Genomic DNA, 16,657 nt, shown 5'->3' on the forward strand with positions numbered 1-16,657 from the left:
CAAAGGACAGATCTGCGGCCATTGTTTGTCATCCAAGTCTGAGGTCCGCTTGTACGACAATGATGGACAGAACCAAAAACATAGTGAGGAATAGGAACTTCTTTATAATCTGCGGATCAGGCAGTCAGCTCATTCATAGGGTCGTGGAAACTAGAGTCATGTGTATGAATGTGTCCGTGGTGTGCTAGCCATCGTATGAATAGATAGCACATAGACAATAACCACATACATGAGGGCTAAGAGCGGCACACAAAATCCTCTGGCACATGACAGGGGCACATTAGAGAGAGCAATGTCCTCACTAATATAATCACATCACAGGACACGATCCATATCTGCCCTTGTGATCTCGCTGGCCGGACATGGAGCATGCCAAGGAATTCAAACGACAATGACATGGAAATCCAATACACTGGCAAGAAGGATAAAAGCGGCTGTAATAGAATTGTAAGATTTGTAGATAACACATCATCTATCACACAGCCTCCGGCTCCACATAAGACATGTTAATAAAAATGCTTTTATTAAAATCAAATAACACTGCATTTTCTTCAATTAAGTGTCTGGGGGCTGGCGGTGGCTCAGGAATTGATTATTAGAAGATGAATAAGATCTACGGTAATCTAATCTAAGAGATGATTGCACATTGATGAATATCTCGTTACCGATGCACAGAAGACAGTAGGAATTACCTGAACAAGATCGGCTTCCACGTTCAGCCGCAGATGGAGAGGCAGGGTATGCAGGGACCGCACCAGGGACTGGGCATCCAGGAACACGGAGGAGTCCTGTGTGGAGAAGATTGGGCAGCGTCACACACATGTTCTGACACCAACCATATTAGCGCCAAAAGGGTCTGATTATCAAAGACTCAGCGACAATAAGAGTGCTCAGATATTAAGGTGAATGTCTGCTACGATCTGAGAGGTCATTTCCACCTGTTACAAAGTCTACGTCTACGTTATAATGAATAACCCCACTTTTTGAAAAAATTGTGTTAGTGGTGAAAGTTGGTAAAAACCTTACAAAAGTTCCCCAAAAAGTTGCACATCATTATCCATACAGTACACACTAAATAACCCCAGGGCAGAGGACCCCCCCCCCACCCCCAAGGATAAAACGGCCCTCTGCCATGTAAGAGTATACTAGTATTGTCAATAGGAGAAGCTTTGTGGAAGCAGGTAAAGACCGGAATTCTAGCCCATTCATATAAAGGTGTATTATATAACCTGTGGTGGTGATGCGGGCAACTCCCAAATTCTATAGGTGGTTACACAGTCATCACCCTTACAATAGGTGTAGGAGAATTTTTCCTGGACTTCCACATCAGGGGTGTAACTATGGTAGACAAGGATTTTATTACTAAATTGAGGTCGGCGCTCCTTCACACAATAAGAAACATTAGGGGGAGGGACTGGTATTTTAAAAGCCAGCACGCCCCTCCCCCCCAGCTTCCTAGCAAATCTAAAAAAATGGACCCCCTCCCTGTGTTCCGCCATTTTTGACTTGTTTAGACCAAGTTAAACCTGGTCTAAAATTAAAGGACATCTACCACCAGCATGAAGGATTGTACACCTTGTTTTTTTTTTTTTTTATCGAAACATTTTTATTGTAATTTTGTTTTTTACAACACTTTACAAACAAACTGTTGCACAAAAGACCAAAACAATAAAAACAACCCACTCCCCCCTCCCCCACCCACATTCCCTACAGCAGACAGATGAAGGTACACCTTGTTTTTACAAAAAAAAACTATTTTAAAATTATGCAAAAGAGCCTGGGGGGCTCCAGTCTCATTTGTATAATTTATAAGTCTTTTTTTTTTCTTAAAAGGAAGGGCAAAGGAAGCTAAAAGAAAAGCAAATCCTGTCAGAGGAGACACACACCAGCATGTCAGTGTACTTGGCTTATAAACCTTGATCCTGGTGGTAGATGCCTCCACCATTTTATGACCTGTCGTTAACGCCCCTGCTGAAACGCTAATTGTTACCCACTATTTGTTGCAAATGTGCAGTATAATAATAAAGCTTTATTCATATCATATCTCACAGCACTGTACAGATCACGGGGTACATATACACATAAAATAGGACATTACATAATCAGATCCCTGCTCACAAGAGCTTACAGACTATGAGGATGAAAGGATGACACAGAAGGCGTACTTTAAGTGATAGAATAATTAGATAGACATAAAAAGATGGATAAATAATTCTGAATGAACCAATCACAGGCAGCTATCCATAATTACAGACACCAGGGTGCAGCTTGTGGGTGCCCAGGCACAGCGCACCCCAGAAATGGTAAGTGCACTAGAATACCCAAATATTAAAACCTTAGAGAGTAACAGTAAAGGGAGGAATCTAATGATCTTTCACATGTTTTACCCCTGGTGCCAGTAAACAGTTATAGAACTTTCCTAGAAATACATGAGACTAGTAAACTGGAGATGATCCTGCCCCTTACTTTGCCTGGAAAACTTATTTGCATATCTCTCAGAATCCCCTATTGGAGCATGGATGGCTATAAGTCTTCACATGCCGACAAGGCGGCCTTAATTAGTATCAGTAAAGATAACTCTACCCTAGAACCCTAGTCAAAAGCCTCTCACTCAGCTAAACCAGTTCCCTACACTGTACTGAAGAGATACAAATACAAAGAAGCAGTGCTGTCTACAGTTGGGAATCTGTTCCTTCTGGAATAGATATACTGGTTTGGTTTAATCCCACATCCTGTCATTAGGCTTCCTGAAAGTCATGCTTGATATTTAGGGGGCTGCCTTACAAGGTAGCTAAAAGATGCATGGTTTTCCTTATTCCATACTGGAAAACATATTTGCATATATTCCCAAGGAACATCATCCTCCTGCTACAGCCAGTTGTCTCCCGTTTACAGGAAAGTGAAGAGGAGACGAATGGATGTTGCTGATTTCCAGGGACATAGAAAATTATTCTCTTTGTATATATAGAAAGTTTCCCAGTACTTGATAAATAAATCCAAAGTTTTTTTTGTGTATTTTCTATCCTTCTAAATGAACGGAAAAAGGTGCGTAGTGACAAGTCATATAAGGCTATATTCACACTGCCGTTGCCCGTACCGTACCGTAGCGGGCAACGGCAGTGCATGGGGAGAGGAGGAGGAGGTGAGCGCAGCTCACCCCCGCCCCTCTTCATAGCAACCTATGGTGCACGGCGCCGTATTACGGGAGAAGATAGGACAGGTCCTATCTTTTTCCCGGGTACGGAACGGTATGGTGCCGCACGTGTGCTGCACCGTACCGCTCCCGTAGGGCGCCGTGCACCCATTGCTGCCTATGGCGGACGTATATCACCGTATATACGTCCCCCATACGTTAGTGTGAATGTGGCCTAAGTCTGTTATAACACAAAAATCTCATTTTAACCCTTTGGTTATTGAAGACATACTGTCGGAAAATGATTGTGGACTGTCCGAGATCTAAACAGTCTAAACAACGATGTAAACTGAGAATTTGAATGCCTCCAAACATGAAAACTGCCCCATAAAGGGCATAAAAATGTGAGAATGTAGCAGGGAAGATGTATGGTAAGTAGATAATATGACGCCCTCTAGCCCGCCTGCTCTGATCATGTAAGAACATTTTCGTAGAAATTAATTGGAGCTTGAAGAAACCACTTCTCATATATGTACATATAGAATGTGGAATTTATCATGTACAATACAATTATACACATTTGCATTTGAAATCAGTATTTTATACAGAGGCTTCCCAGGACTTACCTACTGATGGCATATCCTTAAAGGAAATCACCATCACCATCACGTGGATTTAGTGGTTTTAACCAAAGAGCACTTAAACACTGGTGAAACAGAATCTGTTCTTCAATTAACTGTTAACAGGCTATTTTTTTGAGAAACATATAATTTTTTTAGAAATATGTAAATGAGCCTCAGGGGCTTCTGTGTATGTCACAGAAACCCCTGCTGGCTCTGTTGTTTATCCCCGGCTCTCTGGCAGGGGAAGGGAGGGAGGAGGCAGGCATAAATGCTGAAGGAGGGTGTAAATTATTAGGAACCTACAGAGCCTGAAGGGCTTCTGTGATGTACACTGGAGCCCCTTTGGTCGATTTGCATATTTTAAGTCTTTTTTTTTTTATGAAAAATAAATAAAGCAAAAAATAAAAGCAAAAAGAAGAACTGATGCTGTATCAGTATCATGCTTGGGTTAAAACCACTAAATCCATTTGGTTGATTTCCTTTAAGAAAAGCCTTCGTTGCCCCAACTTTTCTCCTGGCCGCAAGGAAGACTTACAATTTTGTGTGGTGTTTTTACTGGAGCACTTTGTGCTCTGTATTATGATTCTCGTCATTGAAAACAAATTGGGAACATATGGCTGCTATATATTAGTTGATAAGCAGATGATTCTGCTGTAGCTTAGGCCCAGTACACACATCTCTGTTGAGTCTTCAGTTATTTGCATCATTTTATTTCAGCCAAAATTAGGAGAGCTCCAACACACAAAACAGATATGAGTCTTTCCAGGGGCGTAACTATAGGCAACTGCTATGGGGCCCGCAGTAATAATGGACAATGAATATACAGACAGTTCCCTACTTAAGGACACCCAACTTACAGACGACCCCTAGTTACAGACGAACCCCTCTGCCCCCTGTGACCTCTGGTGAAGCTCTCTGGATGCTTTACTTTTGTCTCAGTCTGTAATAATCAGCTGTAAGATGTCTGTAATGAAGCTTTATTGATAATCCTTGGTCCCTTTACAGCAAAAATTTTGAAACTCCAATTGTCACTGGGGCAAAAACAATTTATGTCTGGATCTACAATGATAAAATATACAGTTTCGACTTACATACAAATTCATCTTAAGAACAAACCTATGGACCCAATCTTGTATGTAACCCGGGGACTGCCTGTATACATATATGTCCTCTATTAGTGTGTGTATATGCTGTATGTGTGTATATACTGTATGTCTGTATATGTTACTGTAGGTATGTGTTTATATGCTGTATGTTTCTATATATATATGGTTTATACATTTTATATGTACGTTTATGCGTGTTTATGCTCTATGGGGGATATGTATCGTGCACCAGGGTGAACACTGGAAAGTCAGTAGAAAGTACTTGTTCTGTGTTTTGTACTATTCCTGGTTTTAGACCAAATTAACTGAAAGAAATAACTAAAGTCCTAACAAAAATATGGGCCCTACCAAAAGGCATTACTGCCCTTCTCTTCCCAGCCTTGGAGATTTTACAGGACTGAACTATTAATGACCATAGATGAGTGGACCTGAGGTTCCTGTTCGGGGGTGCCCCATGTGACCCAGACATATTGCTGCATTGGCTGCAAATGAATGCCCCTAGCTACTAGCCATGACTGTGATTGGGCAAGCCCCCCCCCCCTCCCATGGCCAATCAAAACCAGAGCTAGTTGCTATGGGGCATTAATATATCAGATTGGTTATTCACCAGCCAATCTGGGAATATGTCCGAATCGCGTGGGATGCACTTGAACCCATTTACTCATCTCTACATAGGACATCAATATTAGATCATTGTGATAAGGATAGCCCATAAATAGACTTATAAATACAACTTTTACCTTTTCTAAAGAATTTGAGTTTTTTTCCCTTTTGGTTTGCTGCGTCTATATTCGGAAGATGATGTTCATGCTCCGTCAACCTGGACAGAATACATTTCTACAACTGGCCCATATGTGATTTCATCCGACACAGACATGTACAGTATGAGCCCGTGTGATCAACAGAACTTATTTTTAGAGCATTTACTAGAAGTTGGTGAGTCAGCCACATTTTATCTTCCGGTCACACAATTTCTTCCTTCATTCATTCCGGAATATTCTACTGTGTATCCTACTAGAAAGGACTAAGGAAAATTCATTAATTGTGTTTAATCAAAATAGAAAAGACTGCTACATTATTTCTGAAGAGGTTTTCTAGTGTTAAGTATATGTAGAGTACACGGAATTAGTGTTTATCGACAATGTTATAGTATAAACTACTTGTTCTTATTCGTCTTAGGATGAAAGCCCAAGGCTGGAATCACACATGCTATTTTCACCCCTTTACCACACACTGAATCGTAAAGGGGTGAAAATTACAGTGAAATCCATAGCAAAATGCTAATTATACATGTAGAAAAGCAACCCCTCAGATGCCATGATCAATAGCAGCCAAGGCATTTGAGAGGTTAGTTGGATGAAAATGCCTTTTTTTGGCTTCTCAGCCCCCATTCTCCAAAAACTATCATGTGGTCATAAAGTTCTATATAGCCCAAACTGGTACCAATAAAATCTACAACATATCCATAAAAAAACAAGCTCTCAAATAGCTAGACGAATAGTTAGACTACAAAGGTTTGTGACAACTGAAAAAAGGTCAAATAAAGTCAAATAAGGTCAAACAGCTGTGGCCATGGAAAAATGGAAGGATTATGGATGTCAGAAAATGGAAACATACAGTACAAGGCATGCTACCGGTAAATGTTTTTGATCTTCAATTGCCAAAAAACTTAAAAGGGTTCTCCAGTGACACCAAATTAGCCAAGTTAATTTGCTGATTGGTGGAGGTTTCTGTCATGGAACGCCCACAGATTACGAGAACGGGAGTCTGTTGAACCCCCAATTGTACCCAGAGATAAACAAAACGGCAGGCATTGGCGGCTCTATTCATCTCTATGGTGCTGACGGACATAGCCGAGTGCCTTTGCTTTCACAACCTGAAGTGGACCCAGTAGTCTCTGCTGAAAATTTGCATATTAGTTAGATATAGTTTAGATCAGGTTACAAAATGTTATACGATTAGGGTTTTAGTAGGAACCTACCATCAGATCTACCTTAATAGGTAGATTCTTGGTGTTAGGTTCCCTATTAGGTCATCTTGCAGGTGTGTGGAGACTTATTGCCATTGATGCTCCATCAGGGGATCCTGGGAAATATGCAAATACGTTTTCCAGTATGTCATAAGGAAACCCTGTAAGGTAGCTGAAGAGACCTTCTATTACTTATAACTTGCTGCAAAACTTATTTGCACGTTCTTAGGTCTCGCAGTCTTTTTGGCTACAAAAGTGCAAAGTTGAGTTCAATACAAATTCATCTACAGGCGGTCCCCTACTTAAGGACACCCGACTTACAGACAACCCATAGTTACAGACGGACCCCTCTGCCCACTGTGACCTCTGGTGAAGCTCTCTGGATGCTTTACTATAGTCCCAGACTGCAGTGATCAGCTGTAAGATGTCTGCAATGAAGCTTTATTGATAATTCTTGGTCCAATTACAGCAAAAATTTTGAAACTCCAATTGTCACTGGGGCAAAAGAAAAAAAATTGTCTAGAACTTCCATTATAAAATATACAGTTCCGACTTACATACAAATTCAACTTAAGAACAAACCTCCAGACCCTATCTTGTATGTAACCCGGGTACTGTCTGTACTTGCAAAGAGTTAAAATTCCTATTGAATCCTTGTTTAAGGAAGTGAAATTCTATAATTAGGAGAATGTATTTATATGACCGCAGCCTATCAGTCGTGACTAAAGAGATAGACAGTAGGTAGAAAAACAACATCCAACACGTTGACACATTTTGGGGGTCGGATAATATTTCTACAATATGAGTCATCTAGAAATATGTAGAGGTCATTGTTTTTTAGAGATAATTGACTGTAAAATATACACAATGAGCCTTGTCTGACAATAATTTAATATTTCTTAAAATCACATTAGGTTATTTTATACAGTACTAAAATGTGGTGTCTTCTTTACTATTCTATCTGACTATTCATTTAGAAACCTTTCAAGTTTTGTCACTGACCACTGAACCACAGCAAATGCTTTGCTGTGTAGAGTGGGACACAATGGGGCAGATTTATCAAGCAGTCTGAAAGTCAGAATATTTCCAATTGCCCAGGGCAACCAATCACAGCTCCCCTTTAAAATATTCATGAGCACTGATGAAATGAAAGCTGAGCTGTGATTGGTTGCCATGGGCAACTGGAAATATTCTGACTTTCAGACTACTTGATAAATCTGCCCCAATGTGGCACATTTGCTAAGGGTCCGCAGACCGCAGCGGGGAAGCGACACATGCGGCAGCTCCGAATCCTCGTCGTGCAACGCACCTCAGGGATCATGATGGTATGGGTAAGTAAATGTGCCCCACAATGCGGAGTTATCTTACTTAGGGGGTTGGCCACTTTTCAATAAATCTCTTCCACTAGATATGTATATGTCCCTGTGTCTTTGCCTCCTTTGAAGGCTTCTGCTTTTCCCCTTTATCTTCGTGCTTCCCTCTGCATATATACACAACTTCCTGTTTCTGACTCCATTAGTCTCTCTCACAGTCTGTCTTATTGATGGACAAAGGAAGAAGGAAGGGAGGAGAAGGGTAAGTCATATCTCGGCTGCTGAAGGCCCCTCCATTTCATCAGAGCTCAGGCATGTAAAAAAAAATCCACAGAGAGTTTGCAGACAGAACTAAAGTAAGTAGCAGGACTTCTGAATCCCTTGATGAACATTTAGGGATTATTATTAAGGCAGTAAAAACACACGGGCAACTTATGTAAAAGAGTGCCCAACCCCTTTAACAACCAATGGTGGGAAGGGAAGAAAAAAAGTGCAAGTCTCTAATATGGCCACCAAGGGGATTTAAAAAAAAAAATAGCTTTTAATCTATAAAAATAATAATTACATTAGTGAATGAGTGAATGGAGCGGCACGGTATTAAGCCACATCATGGTTGCACCTCAGTCGCTTTGTCGGTCCCTACCCATAGACTTTTCCAATCTGTACGATTCTGACAATATGCAGGAAAAAATTTAGAAAATGTAACCCAAAAAAGAACATATACCAAAGACCGAGGAGATTAAAACTTCCTCATCATTAGTTCCTTTCGAATCCCGCAGCTTGGATTTCATCAGACACTTGACTACTGATCACATTTTTCAGGTCTTATCATCTAAACAATGTAATTATCACAATATGGAACCAGAGCTCTGCCTACAATAGGAAATCTTTCAACCTCGCCAGTCACAAACAGAACAGACCCGGTGCAGTGGCGCTGATCCGCACCTCGGAGACCATGTGCTAATGATTCTCCCTTGGTCCATGGCATCATGGCTCACCTCTTAACTCCCTGCCAGGCTCCTCTCCGCAAATGCTCAACATTGCGACCCAACAGAGCAGAAAAACATTATCTCTGTTTGGCATGTAAATGCAAATAAATGGTGTAAATGGAAACATTTTCTGTTTGTGCTCCTGTCTGATTAATGATATGTTAATGGGAGCACTGAGGCGGCTTTCAACACAGCGAGGAGATTCTGTTAATATGTAAATATATAATAAATCACATGGGGAGATGAATAAATAAAACCTAAAAAACAGAAAAATTCATTAGGGCAACCGACTGTTAAGATTGCTCTATATAGAATGATAAACACATGGTGGCCCCTCATTGTAACACCTCGCTGTATTGGTAGGGGGCTGAGATATGGCAGCGGCAATGGTTTTCCCTTAAGATCTTCCGTAAGTGGTGTCCTCAGACCTCCTGCTATACTTTTTGATGGTGTTCTCATTTTTGGGTTCACTAGATTACACAATCTTTACTTTAATATTACAGTATCTGACAAAGAATAATAATAATTCCTTATTATACTCCTTATATAGTGCACACAGAGCTTGCCAGACCAGCCCCTGTCCCCAATGGGGCTCACAATCTAATCAACCTACCAGAATATTTTGGAGTGTGGAAGGAAACCAGAGGACCCGGAGGAAACCCAAGCAAACATGGAGAGAACATACAAAATCTTTGCAGATGGTGACCTGGATGGGTCTTGAACCCAGGACCCTATCGCTACAAGGCTGTAGTATTTACCATTGAGTCACCGTGCAAGAACAAAGGAGCAGGCATGTATGTAGAAATTTAAAAGCCTGAACCTTATGATCCCCTAAAATCTGCAGCTGGGTGTTGGTGTAGGGAGCCCCCATGTCCATTGAATGGTTAACTAGTTAACTAGTTGCTAAAGTGCTTAAACCTAAACTAACCCAGTAATGTTTCACAAAAAAATAAGGGTTGGGACTAGAAATGAGCAAAATGAATTGGACAAAGTGGAATTTGATCTGAATTTCAGGAAAAATTTGATTCAGTAAAAATCCAAATTTCCTGGAGATGTATGGAAATGAAGCCCAGTAATCCGTGACCAACCTCCTGGAGACCTTTCTGCCATGGCTTAGCGCTTACGGCTGGTCACGGCAGAATGCATGCCACGACCAGGAGTCAAGTAGCTGCTCTCCCGGGCTGGGGGCACATGAAACTACCAAAAGAGGTGAACGAAAGCTGGAGAAAGTTCGGGAAGCACCCTTCTTGGGATTCTGGAAGCTGGTAGACCCTGTATCCCAAGGTTGAGTCAGGGCTCCAGTAGGGCAGCTAGTTTTTGAGGGCCTACAGGGTCTTAGCAGAAATTGGGTTGTGAATGTGGCAAGGCTCCCGGCCATTCCGGAAAAGGCTCTAGAGCAGTGATGGCGAACCTTTTAGAGACCGAGTGCCCAAACTACAACAAAGACCCACTTATTTATCGCAAAGTGCCAACACAGAAATTTAATTTGTGATTTATACTCCCTTCTCTGTCACAGTTTTCATTGATACCAGCACCCTGAGGACACCAATAATGCAGAAAATAGTCCCAGGTACAGCTGTCACTTTAAAATAGCTCTGTGCACAGCAAGTCCTGGGCTGTCTGGGACTGCAAGAAGATACCTGGAGTCATCTCTGGTGATGGCCTGAGTGCCCACAGAAAGGGCTCCGAGTGCCACCTCTGGCACCAGTGCCATAGGTTAGCCATCACTGCTCTAGAGGGTTGGCGAGAGCTTTCCAGACCTAGATCGAATATATATTTTTTAAAATTCTGCACATCAATCAATTCTAATTTTAGAGAAATTCACTCATCTCTAATTGGGTCACCTTAAGCTAGGCCTTTTTTGTACTTAAAGGGGTATTCCAATTACATTCACAATTAATTCATTTTCCATATGTAAACATTTCTTCAATTGGATGTTATTAAAAAAAATGTTCCAGTGTGAACATAATTTCTATAGATAAATGTAGCCATGTTGTCCCTTAGAAATGAGATGGCTTCCTTGGATACGACCACCTCACATTTTGGCAGCGGTGGCCAGACATGCGCTATTGAGTCCTGCCTGACCACCTGGATTCAGCGTTCATTACCACAGGACGGCTGTGGGACCTGCAGTAACTCCCGGACATTTTACATTCAAAAACCTTTCGTTTCTTTGTGCAATCCCTCCAGCAGAGGTGGTCGTATCCAGGGACACAGTCTTGTTTCTATGAGACCATAAGACTACATTTATGAGAAATTATATTCACACAGGAACATTTTTTTAAACAACATCTAATTGAAGAAAAGTATATATATAGCAGATTAATGAAAGTGAATGTGAATAACCCTTTAAGCACCAAGTTTGAGCAATTGTTTATGCATATTGATAAATAAGATGATGCTCTTTATTAATATTATAATTTATTAGGCCCTTAGAGAAATTAGTGGAAAGAAAGTCAATAATTTATGCAACAGTTATCGGATATCGATCGTTCTAACGAGGTTAATGATGCCCTATGTAAATGTATCTCTATGGCTTCAAAACTTCACACAGGCTCCAGAACAAGAAACATTCTATATTAAAGCTGTGCCACAGTTTATAATATACGGATGATTTGTCAGTATACTTCTATTTTCAGTTTAGACTTCTCTAGTTACACCGGGATCATAAATGTAACAAGTCTTTGTAATGGAGAACTCCGGGCGTTTCTATCCCTGGAAGTTGTAGCCTATATTGCTAATTTTTCATCTAGTGGAGGCTATATATAAAGTTTATGGCCCTACGTACAGTAAGAGAGCAGTCAATAATTTTCACTCCAGAGGGATTAATGGGAAATGAATGTGGAAATCTACCTGCTAATGTATGGGTCTACATGAAGTGAAATCGATTGGTGAAGTGCGTCCTTTACTGTCATGTAGGATGTTGCAGGTTATTTATGCCGTCATCTTTTATATTAGGTTTCTCTAATCTCTTAATGTCACAGGTTTCCAGGTAAATTGGATTGGAGATTTTCTCAGATTACACATTTTTAGATAAATGTACTGCTGAAGATATAGGTTTTAAATATATTTATTTGGTTGGAATTTTAAAGGGTTTTTTCCTCCCGGCTGAGCTACATTATATGTATGTAATATGGAGCAATAGATGCGTCATACACACGGCCATTCAAATGTAGAAGTCCGGCTCAATAGTAAACTCAACTCCCATTCAAGTAAAAAAATTCTAAATATTTTATTGAAATCTTCTTACATACAAGCATAGTAAAAAAAGGTGGACATAGATGGCAAAAAAGTCCTGTAGATTGCCAACGCGTTTCGGATAAACACTATATCCTTACTCATGGCCATATTACATCTCCCTGTTCTGCGTCTTAGATATTTTCTCTTAAATACTACACTTCTCAAGGAGACTGGGGCAGATTTACTTACCCGGTCCATTCGCGATCCAGCAGCGCGTTTTCTGCGCTGGATTCGGGTCCGGCCGGGATTCATCAAGGTAGTTCCTCCGCCGTTCACCAGGTGGCGCTGCTGCGCTGAAAAGCATCTGAACGCACTGGAGTTCACCGGCTCGGGCTGAGTGAAGGTAAGCGCGTCCCAAGCGACACATTTCTTTTTTTAAATGCGGCGGTTTCTCCGAATCCGTCGGGTTTTCGCTCGGCCACGCCCCCCGATTTCCGTCAAGTGCATGCCGGCGCCAATGCGCCACAATCAGATCGAGTGCGCCAAAATCCCGGGGCAATACAGGGGAAATCGGCGCAAATCGGAAATATTTGGGTAACACGTCGGGAAAACGCGAATCGGGCCCCTAGTAAATGACCCCCAATGTGTCTGTATATAGGAGAGCTGGCGTGCCTCTGAACAGGCTCTACTGGGAAGCCTGAGGGTCGGAGGTTTGTGGGTCAGCAAACTAGATAAGTGACTACAAGATAAAGAGATAACATACAAACTAAAGATCATCTATAATAATAATCCAGGAGTGCATTGCAGTACTGGTACAACATCCTACCATGTGCATTCCAGTACTGATACAATATACTACCATGTGCATTCCAGTACTGATACAATATACTACCATGTGCATTCCAGTACTGATACAATATACTACCATGTGCATTCCAGTACTGATACAATATACTACCATGTGCATTCCAGTACTGATACAATATACTACCATGTGCATTCCAGTACTGATACAATATACTACCATGTGCATTCCAGTACTGATACAATATACTACCATGTGCATTCCAGTACTGATACAATATACTACCATGTGCATTCCAGTACTGATACAATATACTACCATGTGCATTCCAGTACTGATACAATATACTACCATGTGCATTCCAGTACTGATACAATATACTACCATGTGCATTCCAGTACTGATACAATATACTACCATGTGCATTCCAGTACTGATACAATATACTACCATGTGCATTCCAGTACTGATACAATATACTACCATGTGCATTCCAGTACTGATACAATATACTACCATGTGCATTCCAGTACTGATACAATATACTACCATGTGCATTCCAGTACTGATACAATATACTACCATGTGCATTCCAGTACTGATACAATATACTACCATGTGCATTCCAGTACTGATACAATATACTACCATGTGCATTCCAGTACTGATACAATATACTACCATGTGCATTCCAGTACTGATACAATATACTACCATGTGCATTCCAGTACTGATACAATATACTACCATGTGCATTCCAGTACTGATACAATATACTACCATGTGCATTCCAGTACTGATACAAGATACTACCATGTGCATTCCAGTACTGATACAATATACTACCATGTGCATTCCAGTACTGATACAATATACTACCATGTGCATTCCAGTACTGATACAATATACTACCATGTGCATTCCAGTACTGATACAATATACTACCATGTGCATTCCAGTACTGATACAATATACTACCATGTGCATTCCAATGTCGATAGGTCAATGTATTGACATTGGAATACACATGATAGGACACTGTATCGGCACTGGAATACACATGGATATTGTAAAAGCACTGGGATGTACTTAATTGGACACTGTATCAGCACTAGAATGTCCTACCAAGTGTATTCCAATACCGACAAAGCTTCCTACAATGTGTATTCCGGAGCTGATAAAGAGGCACATTTACTTACCCATCCACTGTAGTTCACTGAAAGTACATTGTCCGATGATAATGCACTCTGCCGCGATTCAGTAAGATCGTGCGCCCGATATCCTGCATGTGTCACTTCCCCGTCCAGGTCCTAGAGAGTTCACCTTCTTCTTTCTGGTGCATGTAAGTGCATTGTCTTGCAACACAATTTGAAAGTTAAATCCAACACTCAGTCCGAATCAGTAGGATTGTCCGATGACATGCCCCCTGATTTGTGTCACATGGAAGCCACCGCAGCTGCACCAAAAAAAAAGGATCATGTGCAACACAATCCAAGCACAGACTCTTGTTAAATACCTGTGGAAGCCATGTAATCCCCGAAAAAGGTGAACAGTCGGACAAAAGTGAGTAGCGCGATTAAGGTTGGTGGGTGCCCCTGGGCGCAAAATCTGGTGGGGGCCCCCATTGAATGTAGCCCGGACAGGGAACAGCAATCGCTATTTACAGCCTCCCCAGCCATCACTATATACAGTCTCCCCAGTAATCACTATATACAGCCCCCCAGTAATCACTATATAAAGCCCCCCAGTAATCACTATATACAGCCCCCCAGCAATCACCATATACAGCCCCCCAGTATTCACTACATAAGGCTTCCTCAGCAATCACTACATACAGCTCCACCAGCAATCACTACATAAAGCTCCCCCAGCAACAACTATATACAGCCCCCTGTAAATCACTATATACAGCTCCCCCAGCAATCACTGTATAAAACCCCCAGTAATATATACAATCCCCGAGTAATCAGTGTATACAGTCACCCAGCAATAACTATATAAAGCCCGCAGCAATAAATATATACAGCACCCGAGTAATCACTATATACAGATCCCCAGCAATAAATATATACAGCTCCCAGTATTCACTATATACATCCCCTAGTAATCATATATACAGCCCCCCAGTAATCCCTATATGCAGCCAACCAGTAATCACTATATACAGCCCTCCAGCAATAACTATATACATCCCCACAGCAATAACTATATACAGCCCCAAGTAATCGCTGTATACAGCCCCCCAAGTAATCACTATATACAGCCCCCAGCAATAACTATATACAGCCCCCCAGCATTAACTTTATATAGGGCCTCCCCAGCATTAACTATGTACAGCCCACAGCAATAACTATATACACCCCCCCCTATAACTATATACAGCCCCCCCTATAACTATATACAGCCCCCTATAAAACTATATACAGCACCCTATAAAACTATATACAAACCCCTATAACTAAATACAGCCCCCTATAAAAACTATATACAGCCCCCCTATAATAACTATATACAGCCTCCTAATTACATATACCATGCTATAATAATTATATACAGTCTCTCTATAATAACTATACACAACCTCCTATAATAACTTTATACAGTCCCCCTATAATAAATATATACAACCCCCTTTAATAACTAAATATATAGAGTCCCCCTATAACAAATTTATACAGCCCCCCTATAATAACTTATTACAGACTCCTATTATGACTATATACAGTCCTATGTAAATTAATAAAATTGTACTCACCTTCCATCGTTCCACCGATGTGTGCCAGGATAGTAGAGGTGTATGAAGATGGCAGTACCCTGCACGATACATCCGATCGTCTATGGTAGAGCAGGGAACCCATAGATTGAAGTAGGGGCACATCTGCTGTATACGGCTCAAGGAGCTGTGACCAGAATACACTGTGGGCACCCACATTTCATGGGGGCCCCTTTAAGGGCAAAGTGGTGGGGGCCCAGGGTGTGCGCCCTGGGCACCCCCACCCCCTATAATCCGGCGCTGGTATTCAGGCACTGATATAATGCCCCACCACGTGCAATCTGGTGCTGATACAGTGTCCCACCATGTGCATTCCGGTGCTGATACAGTGTCCTATGATTTGAATTTTTAGTTGTAGTCCAGCATCCTACCAGTTACATTCCCTTGCACTAGCATGGGATCAGTGTAATAGCTAGATTATCACTCTTAGTGCCGTTTTAATCAGTTTTACCCACTGGAACTGAATGCTGGTCAAACTATTGCAATATGATCTACAAAAGCGATGACTTGTCACTACATTATGTAGTGGGAGATTTTATTATCTGAGCCAACTACCCTGGCTTATAAGGGGGGCTGCATCCTGAATAGGGCTCCAGCACATGGCTATATCACATATGTAATACAGGTTCTGTGTTGAATGGATCTGTAATAATACGGAGCCTTTAGATATATAGAATATGTAAAATATGTAGACAGAAAAGTAGATTGTAGTGATTCCCTCAAGAGTCACAGACATCAGAGGGAGATGATATTCTACTCAATTTAT

At 41.2% G+C, this 16,657-nt stretch overlaps 1 protein-coding gene across 2 annotated transcripts in view; it reads right to left on the minus strand.

Moving 5' to 3' along the window:
- The window catches only part of AVEN (apoptosis and caspase activation inhibitor), a 307,172-nt gene that overhangs the window by 4,040 nt on the left and 286,475 nt on the right, over positions 1 to 16,657 (minus strand). For both annotated transcript variants that reach the window (XM_072115474.1, XM_072115476.1), the window contains exon 4: positions 693 to 788. In XM_072115474.1, coding sequence (XP_071971575.1) covers positions 693 to 788 — 96 coding nt within the window. The remainder of the gene's footprint in view (positions 1 to 692; positions 789 to 16,657) is intronic.

Source organism: Engystomops pustulosus, chromosome 7 (assembly GCF_040894005.1).
Source record: "Engystomops pustulosus chromosome 7, aEngPut4.maternal, whole genome shotgun sequence".
NCBI lineage: Eukaryota > Metazoa > Chordata > Amphibia > Anura > Leptodactylidae > Engystomops > Engystomops pustulosus.